Source organism: Balaenoptera musculus, chromosome 20 (genome assembly GCF_009873245.2).
Source record: "Balaenoptera musculus isolate JJ_BM4_2016_0621 chromosome 20, mBalMus1.pri.v3, whole genome shotgun sequence".
NCBI classification, from domain to species: domain Eukaryota; kingdom Metazoa; phylum Chordata; class Mammalia; order Artiodactyla; family Balaenopteridae; genus Balaenoptera; species Balaenoptera musculus.
The window spans coordinates 25,818,335-25,838,157 of record NC_045804.1 but is presented as its reverse complement, the minus strand read 5'-3'; the positions used below and the strand labels follow the sequence as shown (position 1 = coordinate 25,838,157).

Sequence of the window (19,823 nt, the reverse complement as noted above, 5' to 3'; positions counted from 1 at the left end):
TGAGGCCTAGCACTTAAGATTTCAGCTCTATATTTGTGCCTCGGCGGCCGTGCCGAGCCAGAGCCTGGTGTGAAGGCCTGAATGAGAAAGAGTTTGTGGAACTGTGGGGGGTTTGTTTTTTGTTTTGTTTTGTGAATGTGTGCGACTGGGCATGTGGACTCAAGGACGTGGTTACTTGGGGGCAAATGTGAATCTGTGTGTTTTATGAGCCAATGTGTGAGTGTACCCTGGTATGTATAAATGTCTGTGAGTATGAATGTGGGGTTACTTGTGTGAGTGAATGTGAATACTATGTGTCCTGGGCAGGGTTGGGGATGTGTGAATGCCTGTATGTTTATTTGTGAACATAAGAATATGCGTGTTTGTGACTGTGTGTGACAATGTATATATTTATTTATGTGCAGTGTCAGCCTGTAAATAGGTGTGGTTGGGTGCATCTGTGTGTCAATATGTGTAAAAAAATGTAAAGGGAATGTGTGTGTGTGGTATCCGAGGTTCACTAGTTGGCAGCCCCCAGAGCAAGGGGCACAAGAAAAAAGAGCAAGCCCCAGCACAGAAAGAAATGGGCCAGCAGCAGAAGTTGGAGCAAAGGAGCGCTGGGATGCATGACTATCCCTCACCCCTCCCAGCCTTAGGGAGACACAGAAAATAGGGGATCTGTTTATTTTTAATTGCTTTTATTTCTTCATCCTTCAGATACACATAGAATGCAAAGAGGATCACAGGGGCTGGTGGGAGCAAGGAGCAGCGGGCAGGCCAGGTGCACACAGGGGACACTTGAGCTAGTTGGTGGGTCCTTGGGGCTCCCTAAGGCCACTTCAGCGCCGCTACTGGGAAGGGGGTGTTGCTCAGGAAGCTGGGGAACCACACATGTTATTCCAGACCCACAGACCACACAGACAGCATCAAAGATGGGGCTTACAAAACAGCAAGATTTTACCAAAGACCTTAACAATTAGCGACATAGAAAAGGGGAGGCAAATTCCAGAAAGCTACAGAACAGGTAGATGATGTCCTTCCCATACTGTACAAAACAAACCTGATGGACTTTCCTATAGGTAGTATTTTTTTTTTCAGTGTTAAGAAACCAAAATTTCACCTTCTCTCCTTAAAAAAAATTAACTGCTTTCCATTTAAATAGGTTTTTTTTCCCTCCCTATTTGACTTGAGTTTCCTGGTTCAGTTCCCAGAGCTGGGTTTCTCTCTCTTTCCCTTTTTCGTCGTCTCTCTTCCTCTGCCCTTCCTCTGTCCCTCACTCTTCCTCGTCCTCCTCCGCCTCGGCCTTGTCCTGCCTGGTGGCCCCGGGGCCTGCTGTCTTGTTCTCTTTTTTCCACTTCATGCGGCGGTTCTGGAACCAGATCTTGATCTGTCTTTCGGTGAGGCAGAGCGCGTGCGCGATCTCGATGCGCCGCCGCCGCGTCAGGTAGCGATTGTAGTGAAACTCCTTCTCCAGCTCCAGGGTCTGATAGCGGGTATAGGTCTGGCGACCTCGCTTTCGGTCGGTCCCTGCGCAGGTTATTTGCAGGAGAAAAATCAGTGAGTGAGGAACGAGCCATGAGAGTGCTCACCTCCCTCTTGGACCCTGTATGCGGTTTGGCATCGGTGGTTGGAAGAGCCTATTTCCCATTACATAAAATTGTCACTATCCATACCCCAGCCTATGCCTGCCATCTTTCCTCAACGTGCAGACCTTTCTACAGACCTCCCAAGGCAAACACTCCCATCTTCCACCCAGGAAGTCTTCTAGCCTAGGGCTTCTGAACACAAGGTCTAACCTGCTGGCTCTTGAAGGCCCTGTGCCTAAAGGGGTGTATGTGGGATGAAAGGCAGTTAATCCTCCGGGACCAGGAACCCCAAGTCTCCCCTTTTGCATGCTGACTCTGATGGTCTTTGGGGGTACAGGACAACAGAAACCATGCAAGTGACCCTGGAGTGGGACTCTAGGCCTGGCCTGAAGGCTTTTCCCAAAAAGAAAAGGAGACAAACAGCCTCATAGGTCCAGTCTCCCCCCTCCCCCAGCCTGTTGTGGAATGAGGAGGAGGTGAGAATTTGCAGATTTCCTTGGAGCGTGGAGTCAGTTGGAGAGCAGCTGCCTTCTGATGACTATTTTCCAGTGAGTGGCTGAGGTTCAGACAGGGCCAGGCTGTCCTGCCTGCCCACCTGTCCAGACAACCCAGCCCTCCAAAGCAATCTTTGGGCCTCCAGGAAGGCACAGAGGGAGAAGAGAGACAGCAGCCTGGGTTGGGGTAGAACATTCAGTATCTGGCTGGTGGGGGCTGAAGGGCAGGGAAGAGCTTCCCAGGTTAGGCCCCAAACCCTGAGGAGGCTTGGGGGAGGTGCTGGTGCCAGCCTTCCTAGGAAGGAGACAGTGGGAGGAGGGGCTAGGGGCCCTAATTTCAAGTCAGATAAAAGCCAAGCTGAAATGTTTATGAGCAGAAAAATTGGGGCTTTAATAAATCAGCTGGAAAGACAGTTGAATTATGAAGCAGGTAATGGGGACCGTGACCACTAATACTGAAAGTGTAAGAGCTGGGCTCCTCCTGGCCCTCAACCCTGGCTGGATTGGGAGCGTCTGACCACAAGTCTTGGGTCTTCTGGACCTTGAGATTGGCCTCTGAGTCCAGGACAACATTATGAAGGATGTCTGGGACAGGCTTGTCAGGAGACCCCACGGAGCCTCTGGTCTCTTGGGGTTCCTGCAGCAGCTTCCTCGGTGGCCTGCACTCTCTAACTCTTGATTTGGCTCCTTGGAGTCCTAGTGTCTCCCCCAAGAGGACATCCACCCTTCTGGAACGACACTTGCAAACTAGTTGGCCAGTTCTCCAGGGGAGCTAGGAAGGGCACCTGAGGAAGCCAGCTGTACTCCCCTGAGGCCTCTGCTCCTTTCTCTAGTTCGCCTGCCTCCCTCTTCCCAAGTTTACTGGAGGTCAGGAGCCTGCTCTCTCTTGGCCTCAGCCCCCCTCTCTCCACCTGCCTCTCTGGCTCTGTGTCCCTGGCTGAATCCTCATCACCTCTCACACCCCCTCCTCCCACCAGGCCTCTAGAGCCCACCCCTAATTGTCCAGAAGGGAATAATGGGGGAGCGGGGTTGGCTGGGAAGAAAGGGGAAGGGGAGAACTGCTCAGCGCTGCAGCCCCCTCCCCTAGACCTTATCCAAGCTGGGGCTGGGGGACACACCCAGAGCTGAGATTCCCGGCTGGGGAAGGGAGAAGGGAGGGGGGGGGGGAGACCCTAATGGCCATTCTCTGAAAACCCCAGCCTTCCTCCGCAAGACAAACGGCCTCCTCTCCAGCCCGTGCCGGCGCGGCTGATAAATATTTAAAGCTAAAAGGACGGGAGGAAGGGTGGGGGGGGGGCGGGTGGGCTGGGGGCTCAGAGCGCCGCGGCGTCGGCGGAGAGGGATCCGCTAGGGAAGCAGAGCGAGCCTGAGAGCACCAAGCAAAAACGGGAATGGGGGCGGCGCGCCGGATCGCGGCTCGGGGTGGGGGGCCGCGTCCCCAGGGCCGACCTCCTACCAAGAGCACTCTGGACACGGAGAGGGGCACTTGGCCGGGAAGGGGGCGCCTTCCGGGGAATGTGCCCGGGCCACTGCGGCTCGGGACCGCTCGGGACTGCTCGGTGCGCTGCGTTACCTGAGCTTCGCATCCAAGGGTAGATCCGGAAGTTACTCTCGGCCGCCAAGTCCGAGTCCCTCTGCTCCTTGGCGCCCGCCGCCTTGGCAGAGTCGCCGGGACACACCCTGGAGAGGTTCTGCTCAAAGGGTGCGCAGTGCATGTTGAAGGAACTCGGCTCGAGCCCGTAGCCGGCCGCGTAGACGCCGGCTGCACTCTGGCCCGCCATGCCCCCCCCGCCGGGGTACAAGCCCTGCATCGAGGCGGCGAAGGAAGCGCCCGAACCCGCTCCATAGCCCGGGCGCTGGGGGTTAGAAGCAAACGCACAAGAAGTTTGTTCGGGGAAGGCTCCGGTAGCGAAAACCGAACTTGCGGCTGGATATTTAGAAAATAAAGCATTCGCATAATACAATGAACTCATAATTTGGCCGGATGATTTGTAGGCAGGGACGTTTTAGTGTCGGTTTTACGAGATTCCTTGATATATTACAGAATTAGAGTCCAGATTTACACCAAAAAGGACCCCCTTTTTCCTCTCTGGACCACGTGACCCCGCCCACGTGACGTCCCCTCTGCCAATAGCCGGGCAGCCTCCCCACGGCTCCCGGTAATGTGGAAAAAAATTGTGTGGCGTTGGATTTATAAAATATGATCAATAATGAATGAGAAAACCAGGCCCTGTGGATTGGGGCTGGGGGCTCAAGGGCCGCTGTCGACCCCCGTGGGCTGGAGGCAGCTTGCAGGCGAGATTTGGGGAAGAAGGGATTGAGTGGAACGGAAAATAAATAACCTCCGAGAGCGATCCTTGTTGTCACCCCCTCCTCCCCAGCCCGTTACCCAGCCAGAAACAAACGCAGGGATTGCATACAACCGGGTGAGTGGGTGGGTGGGGGCAGGCCAGGTCTTTATTAATCCGGACCGCTTCAGCCTGGCTGGGCCTTTGGGGGAACTTGGTCCGGAATTGGTCCGTTTCTCCCGAGGTGAGGAGCGAGGTGAGCCTGGCCTCAAGGCTCGCTCGCTCTCTCTCTGCCCCAGACGGGCAGGGATGGAGTGAGGTTTCCTGGGTGCTCCCAGAGGCGCGGAATCCAGCCCATGGGCGTTGGATGCTGCGGTTTCTGGTGGCTAAAAAATAAAAAATTAAAAAAAAGGTTTTAAAATTAAAAAAGGAAGGGGGTGGAGTGGGTGGGAAGAGAAAGGAAGGGAGGAGGGTGGCCCGGTATGCTGCTCTCCTGGTTCCCGGAGGCGGATGCCTCAGTCGAGCGTGGCTGCTGGAGAAGCAGAGGGAACGAAGGAAGGAAGGCGGCGAGCCATCACCTCGGAGCTGGGCGAAGGTGGCCAAGTCCCAGAAAGGGAGAGGCAGGGAAGAGCATCTCCATTCTCCTCCTGCTCCCCCCCCCCCAACGAGAGTACGAAAAAAATTAAAAAAATTTTTTTTATTTTTCAGCTTGTTCAGCAGCTCCGCACTCCACCTCTACCCCCGCACACACACACACAGGAGAGGGCACACAAAAACAAAGGGGGAGGTTGGGGAGATAAAGCCACCAGCCCAGGCGCATCTCTCCCGCATGGCCTGGGCGCGGGGGTCTCCGGGGCCGGCAGCCTCGGAACGCGAAGGGAAGGGGAGCGGGTTTCTCTCGGCTCCCCTCCCTCGTTCGTCTCTCCTCCAATCACGCGCAGCCGCCTCCCTCACCCCCTGCGCCCCTGGGCCAAGGGACTCGCACCACCTGCCTCCAGCCCCCGCCCCTCCGCTGCGCGGCCAGGCGGACGCAGGAGCCCGGTGACCGGCTCCCCCCCTCCGCAGCTCTGCAAGGCGCCGGGAGCAAATGAGGAGTGCGGGCCGGGCAAGTCTCGGGTTCTCGCTTGTAAACTTTATTGTAACTCTTCCGCCCTTTTCAGGCGCAGACAACAGAACAAAGTATAGAGGAACAACAAAATATATAATTAGCCCTCCCGCCCCCCAATAAAGCAATTCACGGATACAGGATACATTCTCTTCACAGTAAACCTAAGAACACTTTAAACAATTGCCCACAGCGCGCATGCTAACTAAAGTAACCTCTTTTGAGAAACACTTAAGACAAAATTGTCAAACCAAAGCGGTGGAGGGGGGGGGGAGGAAAAGAGAGAAGCCAGAGAAAAAGCCAGCGAGCTAGGGAGGGCAGCGGGGAGGCGGGTGGGAGGGGAAATGAGGACGAGGCGAGAGAGAGAGAGAGAGAGAGAGAGAGAGAGAGAGAGAGGGAGAGAGAGAGAGAGGGAGGGAGACAGAAAGAATTACGGCGTGAATAGGCAGTTTCATGTTGTTGGGAGAACTTAGCAGAAATCGGTACCTCGGTCATTACAAAGAAGCACGTTCAAAGGAAAAAAGACCATTGCACAAGGAGGCTTTTTACACGGGGCAGGGGCGTGGGGGTGGGGCTCAGCCAGGCCGCAGCCGCTCACCCTAGCAGGGAGAGGAAGTCCTTGCTTAAAATCCTTTTCTTTCCCCCCCGGCCCCCAAGAGATGGGAAGGAGATCCACGGTAGCTCACACACAGAAGCTATTACGAGAAACTACCACTAGCGGGGACTGGCGCGGCGGGGACGCTGCGGTGGGAGGCCAGGCTCCGGGCCCCGCTCACGGGGCCAGAGCTCTCTCGGGCGGGGGCGGGCGACGGCAGCGCGGTCGGGTGACCCGCGGAGGCAGGGCGGCCGCGGCCCTGTCAGTCCCAGCTGGAGCCTACTTCTTGTCGCCCTTCTGCGCGTCGCCCTCGTCCGCCGCCTCCGGGGCCCGCTCCAGCTTCTGTTTCTCCAGCTCCTCCTGTTCGCATTTGCTGCTAGGGAACTTGTCTTTGTTGTTCTCTTTTTTCCACTTCATCCTTCGGTTCTGGAACCAGATTTTGACCTGTCTCTCTGTCAGTCCCAGCGCATGCGATACCTCGATCCGCCGCTTGCGAGTCAGATAGGGATTAAATAGGAACTCCTTCTCCAGCTCCAGGGTCTGGTAGCGGCTGTAGGTCTGTCGGCCTCGCCTGCGTCCGGCGGCTGCTGGGAATGGGGGAAAGGGCGAGACAGAGGGGAGGGGAGGGTGGGGGAGGGGGCAGAGACAGAGAAGGTTGGAAGATTCGTGAACCAGCCTAGGAGACCAGTATAATAAGGGCAGGGGACCTTCTACCCCGTGCAGGGGCGGGAGCGCTGGGAGGCCGCGGTCAGCCGAGGGGGGGCGGGTGAGGGGGATCAGACACCACTGAATCTAAGGGAGCCAGAAAGGGGAGCCCCCTCCCCTGGTAACCAGCACCAGAGAGTTGGGCGGGGGTGGTTGAATCTATTAAAAGTGCCATAAACTTTAGAAGGAAGGATGTGAAGGAGGGGGAAACGTAAGAATAAAAAAGCCGGGATGGGGACGAATGGACCCACCTTGAAAAGCCCCCAGAGCCTCTGCCCCAGAAGAAAAGTTTCTTCAGGGTAATTAAACTATAAAGCAATTGAGAAGTGCAAAAGTTGAGCGCCCCATTCCCACCACCCTTTCTCCACTACCCCCCATAAAACAGTAAAAGGGGAAAAAAGAAGGGGAAGAAGAAAAAAAGTCAGGCAGGGTGAGGGGTTTATGGATTCAGGAAATGTCGCTTAGCGACCTCCTTCAAGGGAAACAAAAAAAGAAAGAAGGAAAGGGAAGGAAGGAAGGGAGGGAGGGAGAGAGGAAGCAAGGAAGGAAAGAAGGGGGAGCCTATCTGAACGGAGCAAGCAAGTCTTCCAGGGGCTGGCGGAACCGCGCCTGGCCTGCCCGGCCCCCCGTGCCGGCCTGGGCCCCGGGTCTCCCTTCCCCCCGCCGGCCCCGACGCGAGCTCACCTTGCGGGCGCATCCAGGGGAAGAGCTGTGTGGGCGACGGGCTCTGCTCGGACCCCTCGGCCTCCTCCCCCAGGCCGCTGGCGGCGGCGAGCTTGCAGTCTGCGTACTGCACCAGGTCTGGATCCTGCGCACCGAACAGGCTCTGCCGCTGCAGCGGGTCGTAGCCGTAGAAGTTGCCCGGGTCCCCGTGGCACGCCACGGCGCACGGGTTCTGCTGATAGGGAGCCGTGGACAGCGACGACGGCCCGTGGTAGAACTCCTGGATTTGCGACGGGTGCTGGAAGCTGCCGCCGCTGCTGGGACCGTACACCACGGTGGGTCGGCCGCCCAGGTCCTGGGCGAAGCCGCAGTCATAATAATTGGGGCGCAGGGACTCCCCGGTTTTGTATTTGGAGAACAGTGAGTTGACGAAATAAGAGCTCATTTTATTGAATTTTGAGGCGGCGGCGGCGGCGGCGGCTGTAGTTGGGGGCTGTTGGGGAGGGGGTGGGGAGGGGGAAAGGGAGGGAGAGAGAGAGAAAAAAACGCGGATTCGCCGGCTCCTGGTCACCCTCGCCAGGAAAGGAGAGGAAAAGGAGGAGGGGGGAAAAAGAAAAGAAGGAAAAGGAGAAGAAGATCTCGAAGCCACCACACTTTTTGTGATTTCCAGGAATAGAAAAGGACAGCGAAGCCTCCAAAAGTCTAAGCTTGCATGGCAGCCGCGGCTCGCTCGCCCTCCCCCACCCCCCACCCCCCCAAAAAAATATACCGCCACTTAAAGAGGTCCTCGCTTTACATTTCGAAGAAGGGATGCCAGTTCATAAACAGTTTTCGGTGATTTACTTCCCTGCAAATGAGTTGTTTCATATTTTGCACTGTCTTTTCATGATCATTTGCATCCATTAGAGACCCCGCATCCTATTGGCTTCTCCGTACTCCTCCCGGACAGAACGCAGAGCTAGGGTGAGAGCGAGAGAGAGCGAGCAAGAGAGAGAGCTAGAGCGAGAGAGCGCCAGGGAGTGAGGAGAGAGGGAAAAAAAAAAAAAAAGAAGGGGAAGGAAAAAAAAAAAAACACCCAGGGAGAGAGAGGGAGAGAGGGGGAGAGAGCGGGGAGGAGAGGGGGGAGAGAGAATGAATACGGATTAAATCTGTTTAACTACCTACATTAATGAGATATCTCTCGCCTCACAACAAATCAAATACCTTCGCAGACCACCCCCAAAGACTGATGTGGGGCGCACGGAAAAACCCACGCACACACATACACAACGAGCCAGGCGTAGGCACGCTGTTAATTTCGCGATTTTAACGAGGCAGTTTGAGTCTTTTTAAATGTCAGGGTCGCTTCGGAAAAATGTAAAAGAACACGGTTTAATTGCACCGAGTTTTAAAAGGTCCTATAAATGTAATTGGTATTTTAATACAAGTTATCAAATCATACAGCTTCCTCTCCTAAACATATTTTCAAACAAACGAGGTAGTCATATTTAAAGCTTTAATGATCAATTTCCTTATTATTGATAAAGGTTTAACTATCGTGTGGAGGGAATTGGCTCGGTAACTGGCCCCCAAAAACGGCTGTAAACTCTTTAACAAACTATAAAACGCAATAAAGCCGAGTCTGTTGTTGTTTATGCCGCAGCGCATAAAAGCTGTTAGCATTTTACGAGTTCTTTCCTCTACAGCTATAAAACTGCAGCTTCGATCGCCCCCGCTGCCGGACTGCAGCATGGTGGGGGTGACAAAGCCGAAATGAGAATGATTATGAGTTTTTTCGGCGCAAACTGTGACTTTTCAGAGATTTTGCGCCTCCTTCAGCTGTTGAAGCACCTGCCCCCACTCCCTCTCCGGAGCCCCCAACCACACTCTCTGCCCCACCCAGGCCACTCACCAACTTTCCAACAAACAAACAAGGCTTTTCTTTGGAGAAGGGATCCAGGAGAGCTTGAGGAGGCACCAGGAGGAAGAGCTGAAACTTTCTGGTTAATGGGCAGTGGTGAAGTCCTGACCAAAGCTCACCCTGCAACTGCGATTCTGCAGTTTTACACAACCTGGGGTGGCCTGAGAGGGGGTTGCTGGAATGGGGAGGGAGTCTCTAGAAGGTACTGGAGCCCAGTCAGCAAGCCTTTGGTAGACCAACTCTGTGTGATGGGAGAGGGGCCTGATGCCACCAGCAGGATAACATTCGGTTGGGCCGCCCCAGTCCTGCACCCAGGCCTCGGGACCCAGTAACCAAGCCCAACTGGCTCCCAACCTTCCCAGGCCAGTCCTCCACACCTTCCGCATCACCCTCGGTTGAGAGGGCAGTTCCAGGCTCATCAGCACATCAGAGGGAGGGAAGAGCAGTGGAGGCTGCTGCCCTGGTGCCTGGCCTTGGTGCCCACTGTCTTGTGCCCTCCTCTGCCCTGGACACTGACTGCAGAGTGTATGAATGGGAGGGGCACCATTTAGCCTTCACCGTCCTTTGAGCCACTGTCACTACCTAACTGACTTTGGGGTAGAAGGGATTTGGATGCAGCAAGGTCACTGAGTCCCCCATTTTCTCTCCTCTCCCCTTGGGAGCCTCTAGTTAAACCCTGCTCTCCCTCCAGACCTGAGGACCTAGGTCCTGAAACAGACTGCAGGACCCAGCTGACTGGATGCCACACTCTCTTGCCAGTTGCCTTTCCCGGCCTACTGGGCCTAGTGACAATGGTGGCCAGGCTTTAGAAGGCCCCAATCTGAGGGTCCAAACCAATGGCTTCCTGAAGTGGCTCACTGAGCAAGGAAAGGAAAGGCAAAGAAAGGAGAGGAAAGGAAAGGAAAAGAAAGGAAAGAAGGAAGGAAGGGAGAGAGAGATAAAGAAATCTTCTAGCAACAAAGGTGGAGCCTTTACAAATACATTGGATCCACAGCTGATTCACTGTTTATTCACGAGAGAGTGGCTTCCTTTTGGAGGGGTGCTTTTTGGGGATCCCACTCACCCCAACCTTTGTAAAAAGGAAATTATCACCTTTTCCAAAGGGAAGGTACCGGTGGGGCCACTTGGTCCTTCAAAAGTGAATCTGGAGAATGGGAGAGGGGCTGAAAGGGAGAGAGAGAAAGGAGAAAAGGAGGGGAGAGGACCAGGGTCTTGAATTTTCAGCGCCAGGCTGAGGGGGCGGTGAGGCAGCGGAAGGCAAAGTTAAGTTGTTGCCAAAGCGAACATTTTAATCAAGTGCCGGGGATTTTATGGTCATGATTTGAGGACTCACCGGTGAGGTAGAAATTCAATGGCTTGTTCTAAATCATCCCTACACCGTGCCAGAAATTCCTGATGGAAGGAAAATGTTTCTATTATAAGAAAAAACAAGAAAGAGCGAGGAGATAATTTATAAACACCCAACGGAGCGCAGATTTATTAGAGAAACTCAAGTTGAGAAACTCCGCTAGCCTCTTCGCACCCGGTCCTGGGGGAGGAGAGGCGAGGCTGCAGCGGGGCTAATCTTAAGGGGGGGGGCATCTATTTCTCGCACGCGTTTGTCCGGATGGAGGGCAAGGATCGGCCGGGCCGGGTCGAAATGGGAGATGTGGAATCTAAGGGGCTATGGGCAGGCTGATAGCGCTCAGGTCTCAGAGCGAGAAATGCCTGAAGTCCAGGCCTCCAGCTGCTAAGATGCGAAGGGACCGGTGTTCCCCAGGTCTGTCTGGGGCCGGGGCCTCGGGGCACGGAGCCCGAGCTCTCACCTGGAAGCCACGGGACGCGGGGAGAACCAATCCCCTACTTCCTGCACTGCGCCTGTTCCCACATCCATCCGGAAAACGCACTCTTTTTTGGCGGCCCAAATTGGAGCGCCCAGATCAACCGAGGAAATATCCAAGCCTTTCGCACCTCGCCGTTCTGGGAGCCCCTGCCCTGAGCCCGGGTCGCCCGGCGCCGCCCCGCCCAGCCCCGGCCACATACAAAGGCTCTAGAGCCTCGGTCCGTGCGGAGCCGCCCCGCCGGCTCTGGGCACCTCCGAATCCCCGCCAAAGCCACGGATCCGTTTCCCCCAAAGTGCTCCCACCCCTACCCCGGACTGGCTCACCCGGTTCCCTCTCCCGCCGATCCCGCAGCAGGTTGGGGCGGCTTCCTCTGTATCCGACCTTCTGCTGGCTCGCCCCTCTCACCTGACCTGCTCACCCGTATCCGCAGACATTCCTCTCGCCCCCCTCCCCTGATAATCTCATTTTTCCGAACCAATCCTCCTCTTTTATTTGGATCCACTAATCCTATTATTACTATTATTCCCCGTTTTCTTGCATTTGTTGTCCCACCGAACGTAGAAACTGGGTGAGAAGCCCTGAGCCCTGCTCCTGGGGGAAATTCAGAAAATTGACCATTTGAGGAGAGGGGGTCAACACCACTATATCTGAAATCTACAAAATGGGGGAAATGGCCACAATGAACCCTGTATTTTTATTCTGGGCAAATTATTCATGACTTTTGGTAGCGCTCAATTCGTAGATTCAGGGCCGACCGAAGTGCGAGGTGCAGCCGCGGGCGCCGGCAGCCGCAGCACGGGGGGATTTTCACGTGGAGCAAGGGTGCCATCTAGCGGCCATGCTGAGAAAAGGCGCCGCCGCCACCGGCTCCTCCAGCTTCTCAGCGAGCCAGCCAGTGCGGCGACAATGCGGAGAAACTTTCAGTATTTGCAGAAAAGGACGAGGGAAACGAGAGCGGGCGAGAGAAAAGGCGTCGGAAATCAGGTAGTGGTTCATAAAATTGTGCAGATAAGCTAAAAAAATTTTTTTAAAAACAAAACAAAACAAACAAAAACAAACAAACAAGGAGAGGGGATAAGGAGCGAAAAAGAAACCAGAGGCTTTTCTCTCTCGTCCCCACCCCCCACCTCAAGCCCCTAATTTCGGGCAGATACCGCCGAGCAGTGCGCCGTTTATGGCCCGTAAAAGGGGGAGCCGAGCACATTTCAAACCCAACACGATTGTTTCAAATTCTGAGGGGAAACAATTGGGCTTTTTGTGGGGGAAGAGGAGGCCTGAGAGGGTGGGACGAGACTGTAAAAGGATCAAGAGGCTGCCAGGGCCCAGACGTCTGGCCCCGCCGGACCTGCGTGCGTGTGTGTGTGTGTGTGTGTGTGTGCGCGCGCGCGCGCGCGTGCAGGGGGCTTCTCTTTATGACGCCCGATTCTGGAAGGGGGTGCGGTTTCGAAGAACAAAGACGAGTCCCAGTTGCATTCCGTGAAGCATTTGTGACAACAAAAGTGTTCTTCCCTCCCCTCTCCCTCCTCGCCCCTCTTTGCCCCCTGGGGCCCCCGGAAACCCCGCGCCCCGCACTTCGGGAGGGTGAGGATGGGGGCGGCCCAGTCAGGCCCACCCATTCGCCCGCCAGGCCCGGAGCCCAGGCCCAGCTGTGGCTCTCTCAGCTCCGGAAAGTTTCCCCTCACTGTTTGCTTTGCTGCTGTTTAGTTTCTTAACCTTCAGAAATTTATACGCTATAAACTTTTATAGCGGTCATATTCTTTTATTGCTGCGCACACGGCATTGAATTCCTCTCCCGGCTTCCCTCTGTCTCGCACTCTCCCGGTCCCCCTCTCTGAATCTCTCTTTTATGACAGCAGATTTCCCCATCTCCGGCTTCCGAGCCTCCGCATCTTCGCCTTTGTTTGTTTTTAAAGAAGCCACCCCGGGCTGGGGACCCAGACGCCGCCGGAGGCTTCCCGGGGCGCCCTCGCCCCCTACCCCGCAGCACTCCGTTCAGTTCCTGCCTCACTTTCTTGCGTTTCCTCTGGGCGGAATCCGGCCTTTTCGGCTCACTCTCAGCACGGGCTGGCTCCTGGGAGCCCAGGATGGGGAGGGAGCCCATTCTACACAAGCTTTAAAGGCAGATTCACTTTATATATCGACTGGAACCCTCGGAGGAGGAGGCGGGTTGGGGCCCAGCAGTATCAGGAGCTTCGCGTTCTCCTGCCTCCTGCTGTCTCTCCGATTAGCTCATCCTTCCGTTCGCCGGAGAGGGGTAGGCAGGGCCTTTTCGCTTCCAGGCTGCTTTCTCGAGGGTCAGGCTTTGTCCCCAGCTCTACCCCAACCTCAGGTTCTCCGCGGACTGCAGCGCTGCTGGGTGGGCCCGGTGGGAGGCTCTGGCAGGAGGCCGGCTCCCAAGCGCCAGCACGGCAGAAGCAGAATCCCAGCGGCTGGATGAGAACGGCCGGGCTGCCGAGAACAGCGCTCCCCATTTGAGGCTTTGGTGGGACGCCACAGTCTGAGGGGGACAGAAAGGTGCCTTGAAACCGAATTTAATTCTGGGGTCCGACTGGGAAGGGTTTTGTTTGTTTGTTTTTCTCCTGAACCATTTCTGTTTCACACTCAACCATCTCTCCCAGCCTGTCAGAGCTGCCTCCACCCCTACCAAACTCCACCCGCCTTACACCGAGGCTGCTACCCTGTGGCTCAAATTGGAGCCTCATACTCCAGGTGGGGATTGAAAACCCTAAGGCGCTCACTCTTTCTGAGTGGAAAAAAGGACAGCCTGGCCTTCCGGAGGCCTCTATCTGCATCCCATCCCTCTGCTGCAGGGAATAGCAGAACGAAGTTACTGCCTTCTTCACTTGCATGATATTTTAAAGTAGCCAAAGCAAGGTGGATTTCTCAGCCAGCTGAGAGAGGACCTGCTTCCAGGGATGGCAGGGCAGGTCTTGCCTTCCTCTGGCTCTGGAGGTGGTGGGGAAGTCTCTAGTGCAACTTAAGAGGACGATTCTCATTGCCCCCTGCAGACCCAGACCCCTCTCCAAACCACTAATCTTTCCTTTTCTCCCCCTCCAGTCTCCCAGCTCTCCTGTTGGAAGGCTCTTGCTCAGTTTAAGCAGTGGTCTTGGGAACCTTGGTCTGGACCAGCTCTCAGCTCCACTAGGAAGCCCACCCTGCAACCTCTTGGGCACAGGACTCTCTCTTTATTCCAAGCCACCCTCTTGGAGCTAGCATCTCTACCTCTGGTCAGGTGAGGCGAGCCAACACAGAATGACACACAGGAGAGATTTATTTTCTAGAGTGATATATATTTTTTGTTCTTTTTCTTTGTTTTTTTCCTTCCAAAACGAACAATCAGCTCTAAGCCCCTCGCCCTCCCCACTCCCACCCACAACCCTCCCATATAAGCAACAACTGAAAACAGGCGAGACAATCACCCCCAAAGAAATCACAAAACACAGCACAATTTCACTGCCACCGACAAAGCAAAATAAGTTCTACTGGAATGTCCCCTTGCAGGGTTGGGAGAAGCAGGAGCGAGAGTCCATGAATTGAAGGGGATTGGAGAGGTGGGGTAGCAGGGGGAGGAAAGAAAGCTGAGAGTAAGCTCCGGCCTAATGCTTAGGTGCGATTTCGCCTCTTTCCTTAGCAAGCGGGACTGCTCCCCAGAAGCATGCGCGCGCAGATCGCCATCCAGGCACGAGTCTCGGGAGGCAAAGCCAGGCACTGGGGCTGGTCTCTGCGCTTCTGCGCTGGGGCGGCAGCTGACAAGCCCGGGGCTCCTCCGTAGGGGTCAGGCTGGGCAGGACGGGAGGAAGAAGTCAAGCTCCGTGCGCCTGGGGAGACTTTGCTCCTCCCTATCCTCCACAACTTGCTCTGGAGAGGAGCCCGGGAATCGATTCACAATAAATTCTCCATCGGGTTCTCCTGACTTGGCTTTTCCGCCTGTGGAGGGGTAGAGCTAGCAGAAGATGGAGGGTGGAGGGGGATTTCTACAGGGGCGACTTGACTCGCTGGTGCAAGGTGGAGTGGCCGAATAGAGTTGATTTCAGAGCTGGGGAGGATGCGGAAGAATGCAGGGCTGGTGTTGAGCAAGAGAAGCTACAGTCTCTGTCAAGCGGGGCACAGATGAACATGAGGACGACATTGTCAAGGCTTACGACCCACGATCTGACCTCCTTTTGTTGGAAGGAGAGGAAAACAACATGCAGAATTAAACATTTCCTGCAGCAAAATGTGTGTATGTGGACTACCTTCATAAAACCTAAGAGACTCTCATAAGACCACCGCTGTCTTTCCTTGCCCTTTCTAACCCACCAGCTTGGGAGCTGAATTTACCCCACTCGCCCTTGAGTCCATGCCCGGGTATAGTTAAGGATTCCGTGGGGATGGTGTTGTGATGCTGGGCCTTTTGAGCTGCAGCGCCTCATTCAGGAGTGTGTCAATAGACTTCTTCTTGGTGTGTATTGCATCAGGGGCAGACCCTGGACTTGCCTGATGGTCTGTGGGCTATTCCACCAGATTTGGGGTGTGATGGTCTGCATTTAGGGTGCCACTTCATTTGAGTGTTGACTGTGAGTGCTTCCCATTGTTACTGTGGGCTCCAGGCTTTTTGCAGGTGGACGTCTGTTGGGCTGTGTGCAGTTGGAGTGTCCCTGGGTGACTTTGGGATAGGTGCAGGGGGGAAACAAGCAGGCTGGAAGTGAGGGGCTGGGGTTTCCCAGGAAAATTAAGAGGGTTGCTAGGGGCTCTACTAGGGGCACTCTTTCCTTGGGGCCCATCACCTTCTTAGGAACCAACTATATCTACCTTCTAAATCAATAAAACTCCCTCCTGAGGCCCAGGGAGAAGAGAAGGACAGGTGAGGGCAAAGGAAAGGAGAGAGGCTCTAGATGCAGAAAAGGACTTTGAAGAAAAAGACCCCCTTCCCCATTCACTTGAACACATCCCAGACAGCACAGGCTCCACAGCCATCCCTTATAAATAAGCATGAGATGGGGAAGGGGTGGGGAGGGCTGGGGGGAATCTTTACTCTTTGCCCTGTTCCTTATTCATTTTCTTCATTTTCATCCGCCGGTTCTGAAACCAGATTTTGACTTGTCTCTCACTCAGATTGAGGAGTCTGGCCACTTCGTGCCTACGGTCCCTGGTGAGGTACATATTGAACAGAAACTCCTTCTCTAGCTCCAGCGTCTGGTATTTGGTGTAGGGACAGCGCTTTTTCCGGGAAGAGCGAGCGTGCAGCCAGTTGGCGGAGAGGTTGGCTGAAAGAGAAGCAGCAATAGAATCAAAGAAAGGAAAGGGGGTGAAGGGCCCCTGTGTTCTCCTTCCAAGAGGGTGCACCCCTGGTCTCCACTCCCCATCTTACATTGGAGAAAGGGGCACCTGGGCCTTCAGGTTCCCGGAAGGGCTTCCAGAGATGGGCCAAGAGTTGCTATAGGTACCTCCAGGTGCATTATTTGGACAGGATGGAGCCAAACGTGTGCCAGGCTTCTCACCACTTCCAAAGCTTTGCTTGCCCCAGGTCCTCACTCAGTCTCTTTCTCCACTTGGGTCGGAACTGGTTAGGACTTAGGTCAGAGCCCAGCCTGGCTAAAGCCCTCTCCCCCACCAGCTCTACCAGACTAAGTAGTGGTGGCTGACTGAAGGGTCCTGGCTCTAGGTCTGAGAGGTGAGAGAAGGACTGGGCTGGGGGAGAGGAGAGTGGCTTCTGCTCAGCCACAGCCAAGAGACCTCCTGGCCCTCCAGTCCAGTTTGAGTGCACCCTCCTGCCTTGATCACAAGCTTGCATCTCTTGGCCACATGGCAGCAGCCATGTGTGTCTGTGCAGATATCTCACTGCCCCCCCCCACACCACAAATAGGGATTCACATTTAGAGACGCAAACATCCAGCACACTCCAATTCACATGCAACCCAATTGCAACCATTTATCAACTCCAGCCTGTGGACAAGGGAGTGCTGGAGGCTCACAGATAACTTATGGTTGCAATAGTCTCCTTTTCCACTCCTGCTCAGCTCGCAGTTTGGTTAAAGTAAGTTCAGGGAAATTGGGATGCAAGATTGGTCCAGTCCTAAGAGGGGGAGCCATGGATCATGTGGGGGTAACAGAAGTCCTTCAGAGCATAGCTAACTCCAACTGGCTCCATGTGGTGAGAGGGAAAAGAGAAAGGGAAGGGGTGACTGAGCAGAAGAGGGGAAAAAAGAGGAAACAAACATATATACAGGCTTCTCTTCTCCTTACCCCTGAACTCAGAAAAGTTGCCAAATAAAGCAGAGCCAATTAAAAATAACAGCCACCCTCTACTAGATTCCTTCATCCCAAATGAAAAGCACTGAATATTAAAAAAAAAAAAATCTGGTTCATCCTGCGCTAAGTACCATGTCTTACCAATTTGCAGCGCTATTTCCTTAATGTGATTGCCTGGGATGGCACCCACAGCCGCATTAAATATGAAAGAGGAAAAAAACTGTTAATAATTGATCCTAGCCAAACTGCTGCCTTGCACTAATGGACTTTCCAGGTAGAGTTTGTGGGCTTGGGGTGGGGGTGGGGTCTGTTTGGGTGTGAGCAGGGAGGGTTTGGGAAGAGCCGTGTGTTACCCAAATGCCAACTCCTGTGATTCAACCTGGCAGGTTGGAGGTGGTGGGACCTCACAGAGACCTCAGGGCAGTTGGGCAGTTCTCTACCCTCCAGCAGGCAAGGGCACCCCCAAAGGGCCTGTGGGCCACTCTGCTGATGGGAAATCCGGCAGGGCAAGCAGAGACTAAAAGATCTGACCCTCACTCTCCAAAGAGAGTAAGGGGTGAGGACTTGTGCCCACCATCCTGAAGGTTATTGTTTGGGGGCTAAGAGCCCCGACCAATTTGCCCTTCTCAACCTTAAAAAACGAAAAATCCGCGACTCCCCTCCTGCCGCCCTTAGCGAGCAGCACATCCTGAAAATTAGCCAGACTTCGGTTCCTGGCGCGGGTGCGTTTGGAGGGGTGGGAGATGGTGAGAAACTACGTTCCGAGGATAAAGTTAGCCTCTCCGGCAAGCCTCTCTTCCCCCCACCCTTCTACTCCCCAGGGTCCTTTCGGGATCCCTCCTTCACGCAGCCGGTCGGCCGCGAAGTTCGGAAGCGATTCCCCAACTCCCTGCGAAGCGGACAGCTCTGGCTGGGGCTAGGGAGCCCCGCGGAGAGCAGCGGGAGGCGCAGAAAAGGAAGCTGCAAACCAGGCGAGGATGCCACGGAGGGGAGGGGGCGACCGGAGGGAAGGCTCCCGGGGAGGGGCCGGCGCATCCGGGGAGGGGGCTCAGTCTCCGGGTCCTGGGCTTCCCGCACCCCTCCCGGCGCCGGCTGCGGACCCTGAGCGGCTACTGAGCGAGATCTGCTAAAAACAATCCTCCGTCAAGCTGTTGCATCGCAAATAAAATCCTAATGAGCCCCCTCCCTCTACCCCTTGGCCGGCTTTTACGGTGTGCGCGTGGCGCGGGGAGCTCTGCCAGCCGTGCGGTGCCCGGCAGCCCGGTGCGCTCCCGCCCTGGCCCGCGCGGGCTCTCGGCCTCGCTGGCTGCCTCCCCGGCCCCGCCAGCTCCTCTCCCAGCCGGCGGTGGTCGGCTTCTTCCCGGGCTTTCAGCCCGGGCCTCGGGGGCGTGGGGGAAGGGAGGCCGAGAGAGCGGCGAGCTGGTCCTTGCGCCCCGGGTCCCCCGTGGACTTGGAGGAGTGGGGGCGGCGCTCCTCCAGCGGCCTCAGTCTCCCTTTCTGGGGCACTCAGCTGCCTCCCTCCATCTTCCCTCCGCCCCCGCTCGCTCTCCGGCCGTCGCCGCGGTTTCCCTTCACATTGTCCGCAGTTTATTGCCTCTCCCCTCCCCTCCCCTCCCCCTCGCCTGGCCTTCGGCCTGGGTATTTCCTCACTTTTTATAACTTACTTTGATCCGGCCTCTCTTTGTCCTCGCTTCCTTCGCAAATTTTATTGTCCCCGTAGCCGGGTCTTTGATTAGACAGGACGGCCTCCCTGCCCGCCGAAGTTTCCAAACTGTACTCGGGCGTGCCCTGCTTGAGCAGCTCCCCAGGCGCGCCCAGCAGCGGCTCCGCCTTCACCGCCGCCTGGCCCTGCGCAGGAGCAGCTTCGCCGCGCGGCGCCGGCTCCAGCCAGGTGCGGAGGTACCTGCTCTCGGCCGGCGGGACGCCCTGGGGCTGGATGTAGGGGTGGTAGACGGACGGCAGGCTTCCGGACGCGTGCGGGCTCAGCGGCGCCCAGGAGGCGCCGAACACCGGCGCTTTGGGCTGGAAGCTGCACGAGGGGAACTCCAGGTGCTCCGCGTGGCCCGGCTGCCGGGGGCTCGCGTACTGGCCGGAAGGAAACTTGGCTGGAGGCGCGTCCTCACTCTCGTGACTTATGATCGAGTCGACATAATAGCTGCTAAGCGTCCCAGAAATGGACATTCTCAGACATTATCCGGGCGCTCGCAGGGGGAAGGGAAGCGCTCGCGCGCGGCGCCCAAGCAGGGAGAGGTGGCACCCGGACCGGTGTGAGGGCTTTCGGACGCGACCCCCCCAGCCCCCCACCCTCCCACCCCCACCCCTGCTCAACTTCTCAGCCAACAAAGTACAGTGGAGCAGCCTGGCTCAGCGCTCCTTGCAAAATGATTGGTCAAAGTTTTTCCGACTGCCTGATAAAGCGTCAGCTCCGACATAAATCAATCGGGCGAGGGGGCT

General features: G+C 55.8%; 3 protein-coding genes across 4 annotated transcripts; all 3 read right to left on the bottom strand.

The window, feature by feature from the left end:
* Window positions 1-660: 660 nt before the first annotated feature.
* HOXB7 (homeobox B7) lies at window positions 661-4,131 on the bottom strand. The gene is made up of 2 exons (XM_036835333.1): window positions 3,633-4,131; window positions 661-1,506 (listed from the first exon to the last, which is right to left on the bottom strand). Exons 1-2 carry the CDS (start codon window positions 4,030-4,032, stop codon window positions 1,253-1,255), a joined length of 654 nt encoding a protein of 217 aa, XP_036691228.1. The 5' UTR covers window positions 4,033-4,131; the 3' UTR covers window positions 661-1,252.
* Window positions 4,132-6,107: 1,976 nt separating this feature from the next.
* On the bottom strand, window positions 6,108-7,860 carry HOXB8 (homeobox B8). 2 transcript variants are annotated; one of them, XM_036837173.1, is made up of 2 exons: window positions 7,437-7,860; window positions 6,108-6,634 (listed from the first exon to the last, which is right to left on the bottom strand). In XM_036837173.1, exons 1-2 carry the CDS (start codon window positions 7,858-7,860, stop codon window positions 6,327-6,329), a joined length of 732 nt encoding a protein of 243 aa, XP_036693068.1. In that variant the 3' UTR covers window positions 6,108-6,326. The 2 variants fall into 2 exon arrangements, with proteins under 2 accessions (XP_036693068.1, XP_036693069.1); XM_036837174.1 differs by having other exon boundaries at window positions 6,108-6,631.
* Window positions 7,861-15,637: 7,777 nt separating this feature from the next.
* On the bottom strand, window positions 15,638-19,611 carry HOXB9 (homeobox B9). Its single transcript, XM_036837204.1, has 2 exons — window positions 19,034-19,611; window positions 15,638-16,384 (listed from the first exon to the last, which is right to left on the bottom strand). The coding sequence occupies exons 1-2, from the start codon at window positions 19,548-19,550 to the stop codon at window positions 16,149-16,151; spliced, it is 753 nt and encodes a 250-aa protein (XP_036693099.1). The 5' UTR covers window positions 19,551-19,611; the 3' UTR covers window positions 15,638-16,148.
* Between the last annotated feature and the right edge of the window lie 212 nt (window positions 19,612-19,823).

Bases quoted from the DNA above. Each gene is read 5' to 3' on its own strand.
- HOXB7 (XM_036835333.1), bottom strand. From the start codon at position 4,032: ATGAGTTCATTGTATTATGCGAATGCTTTATTTTCTAAATATCCAGCC. The intron at 1,507-3,632 runs GTAACGCAGCGC...TAACCTGCGCAG, and splicing joins CCCTTGGATGCGAAGCTCAG to GGACCGACCGAAAGCGAGGT.
- HOXB8 (XM_036837173.1), bottom strand. From the start codon at position 7,860: ATGAGCTCTTATTTCGTCAACTCACTGTTCTCCAAATACAAAACCGGG. The intron at 6,635-7,436 runs GTGAGCTCGCGT...CCCCATTCCCAG, and splicing joins CCCCTGGATGCGCCCGCAAG to CAGCCGCCGGACGCAGGCGA.
- HOXB9 (XM_036837204.1), bottom strand. From the start codon at position 19,550: ATGTCCATTTCTGGGACGCTTAGCAGCTATTATGTCGACTCGATCATA. The intron at 16,385-19,033 runs GTAAGTTATAAA...CTTCTCTTTCAG, and splicing joins CAAAGAGAGGCCGGATCAAA to CCAACCTCTCCGCCAACTGG.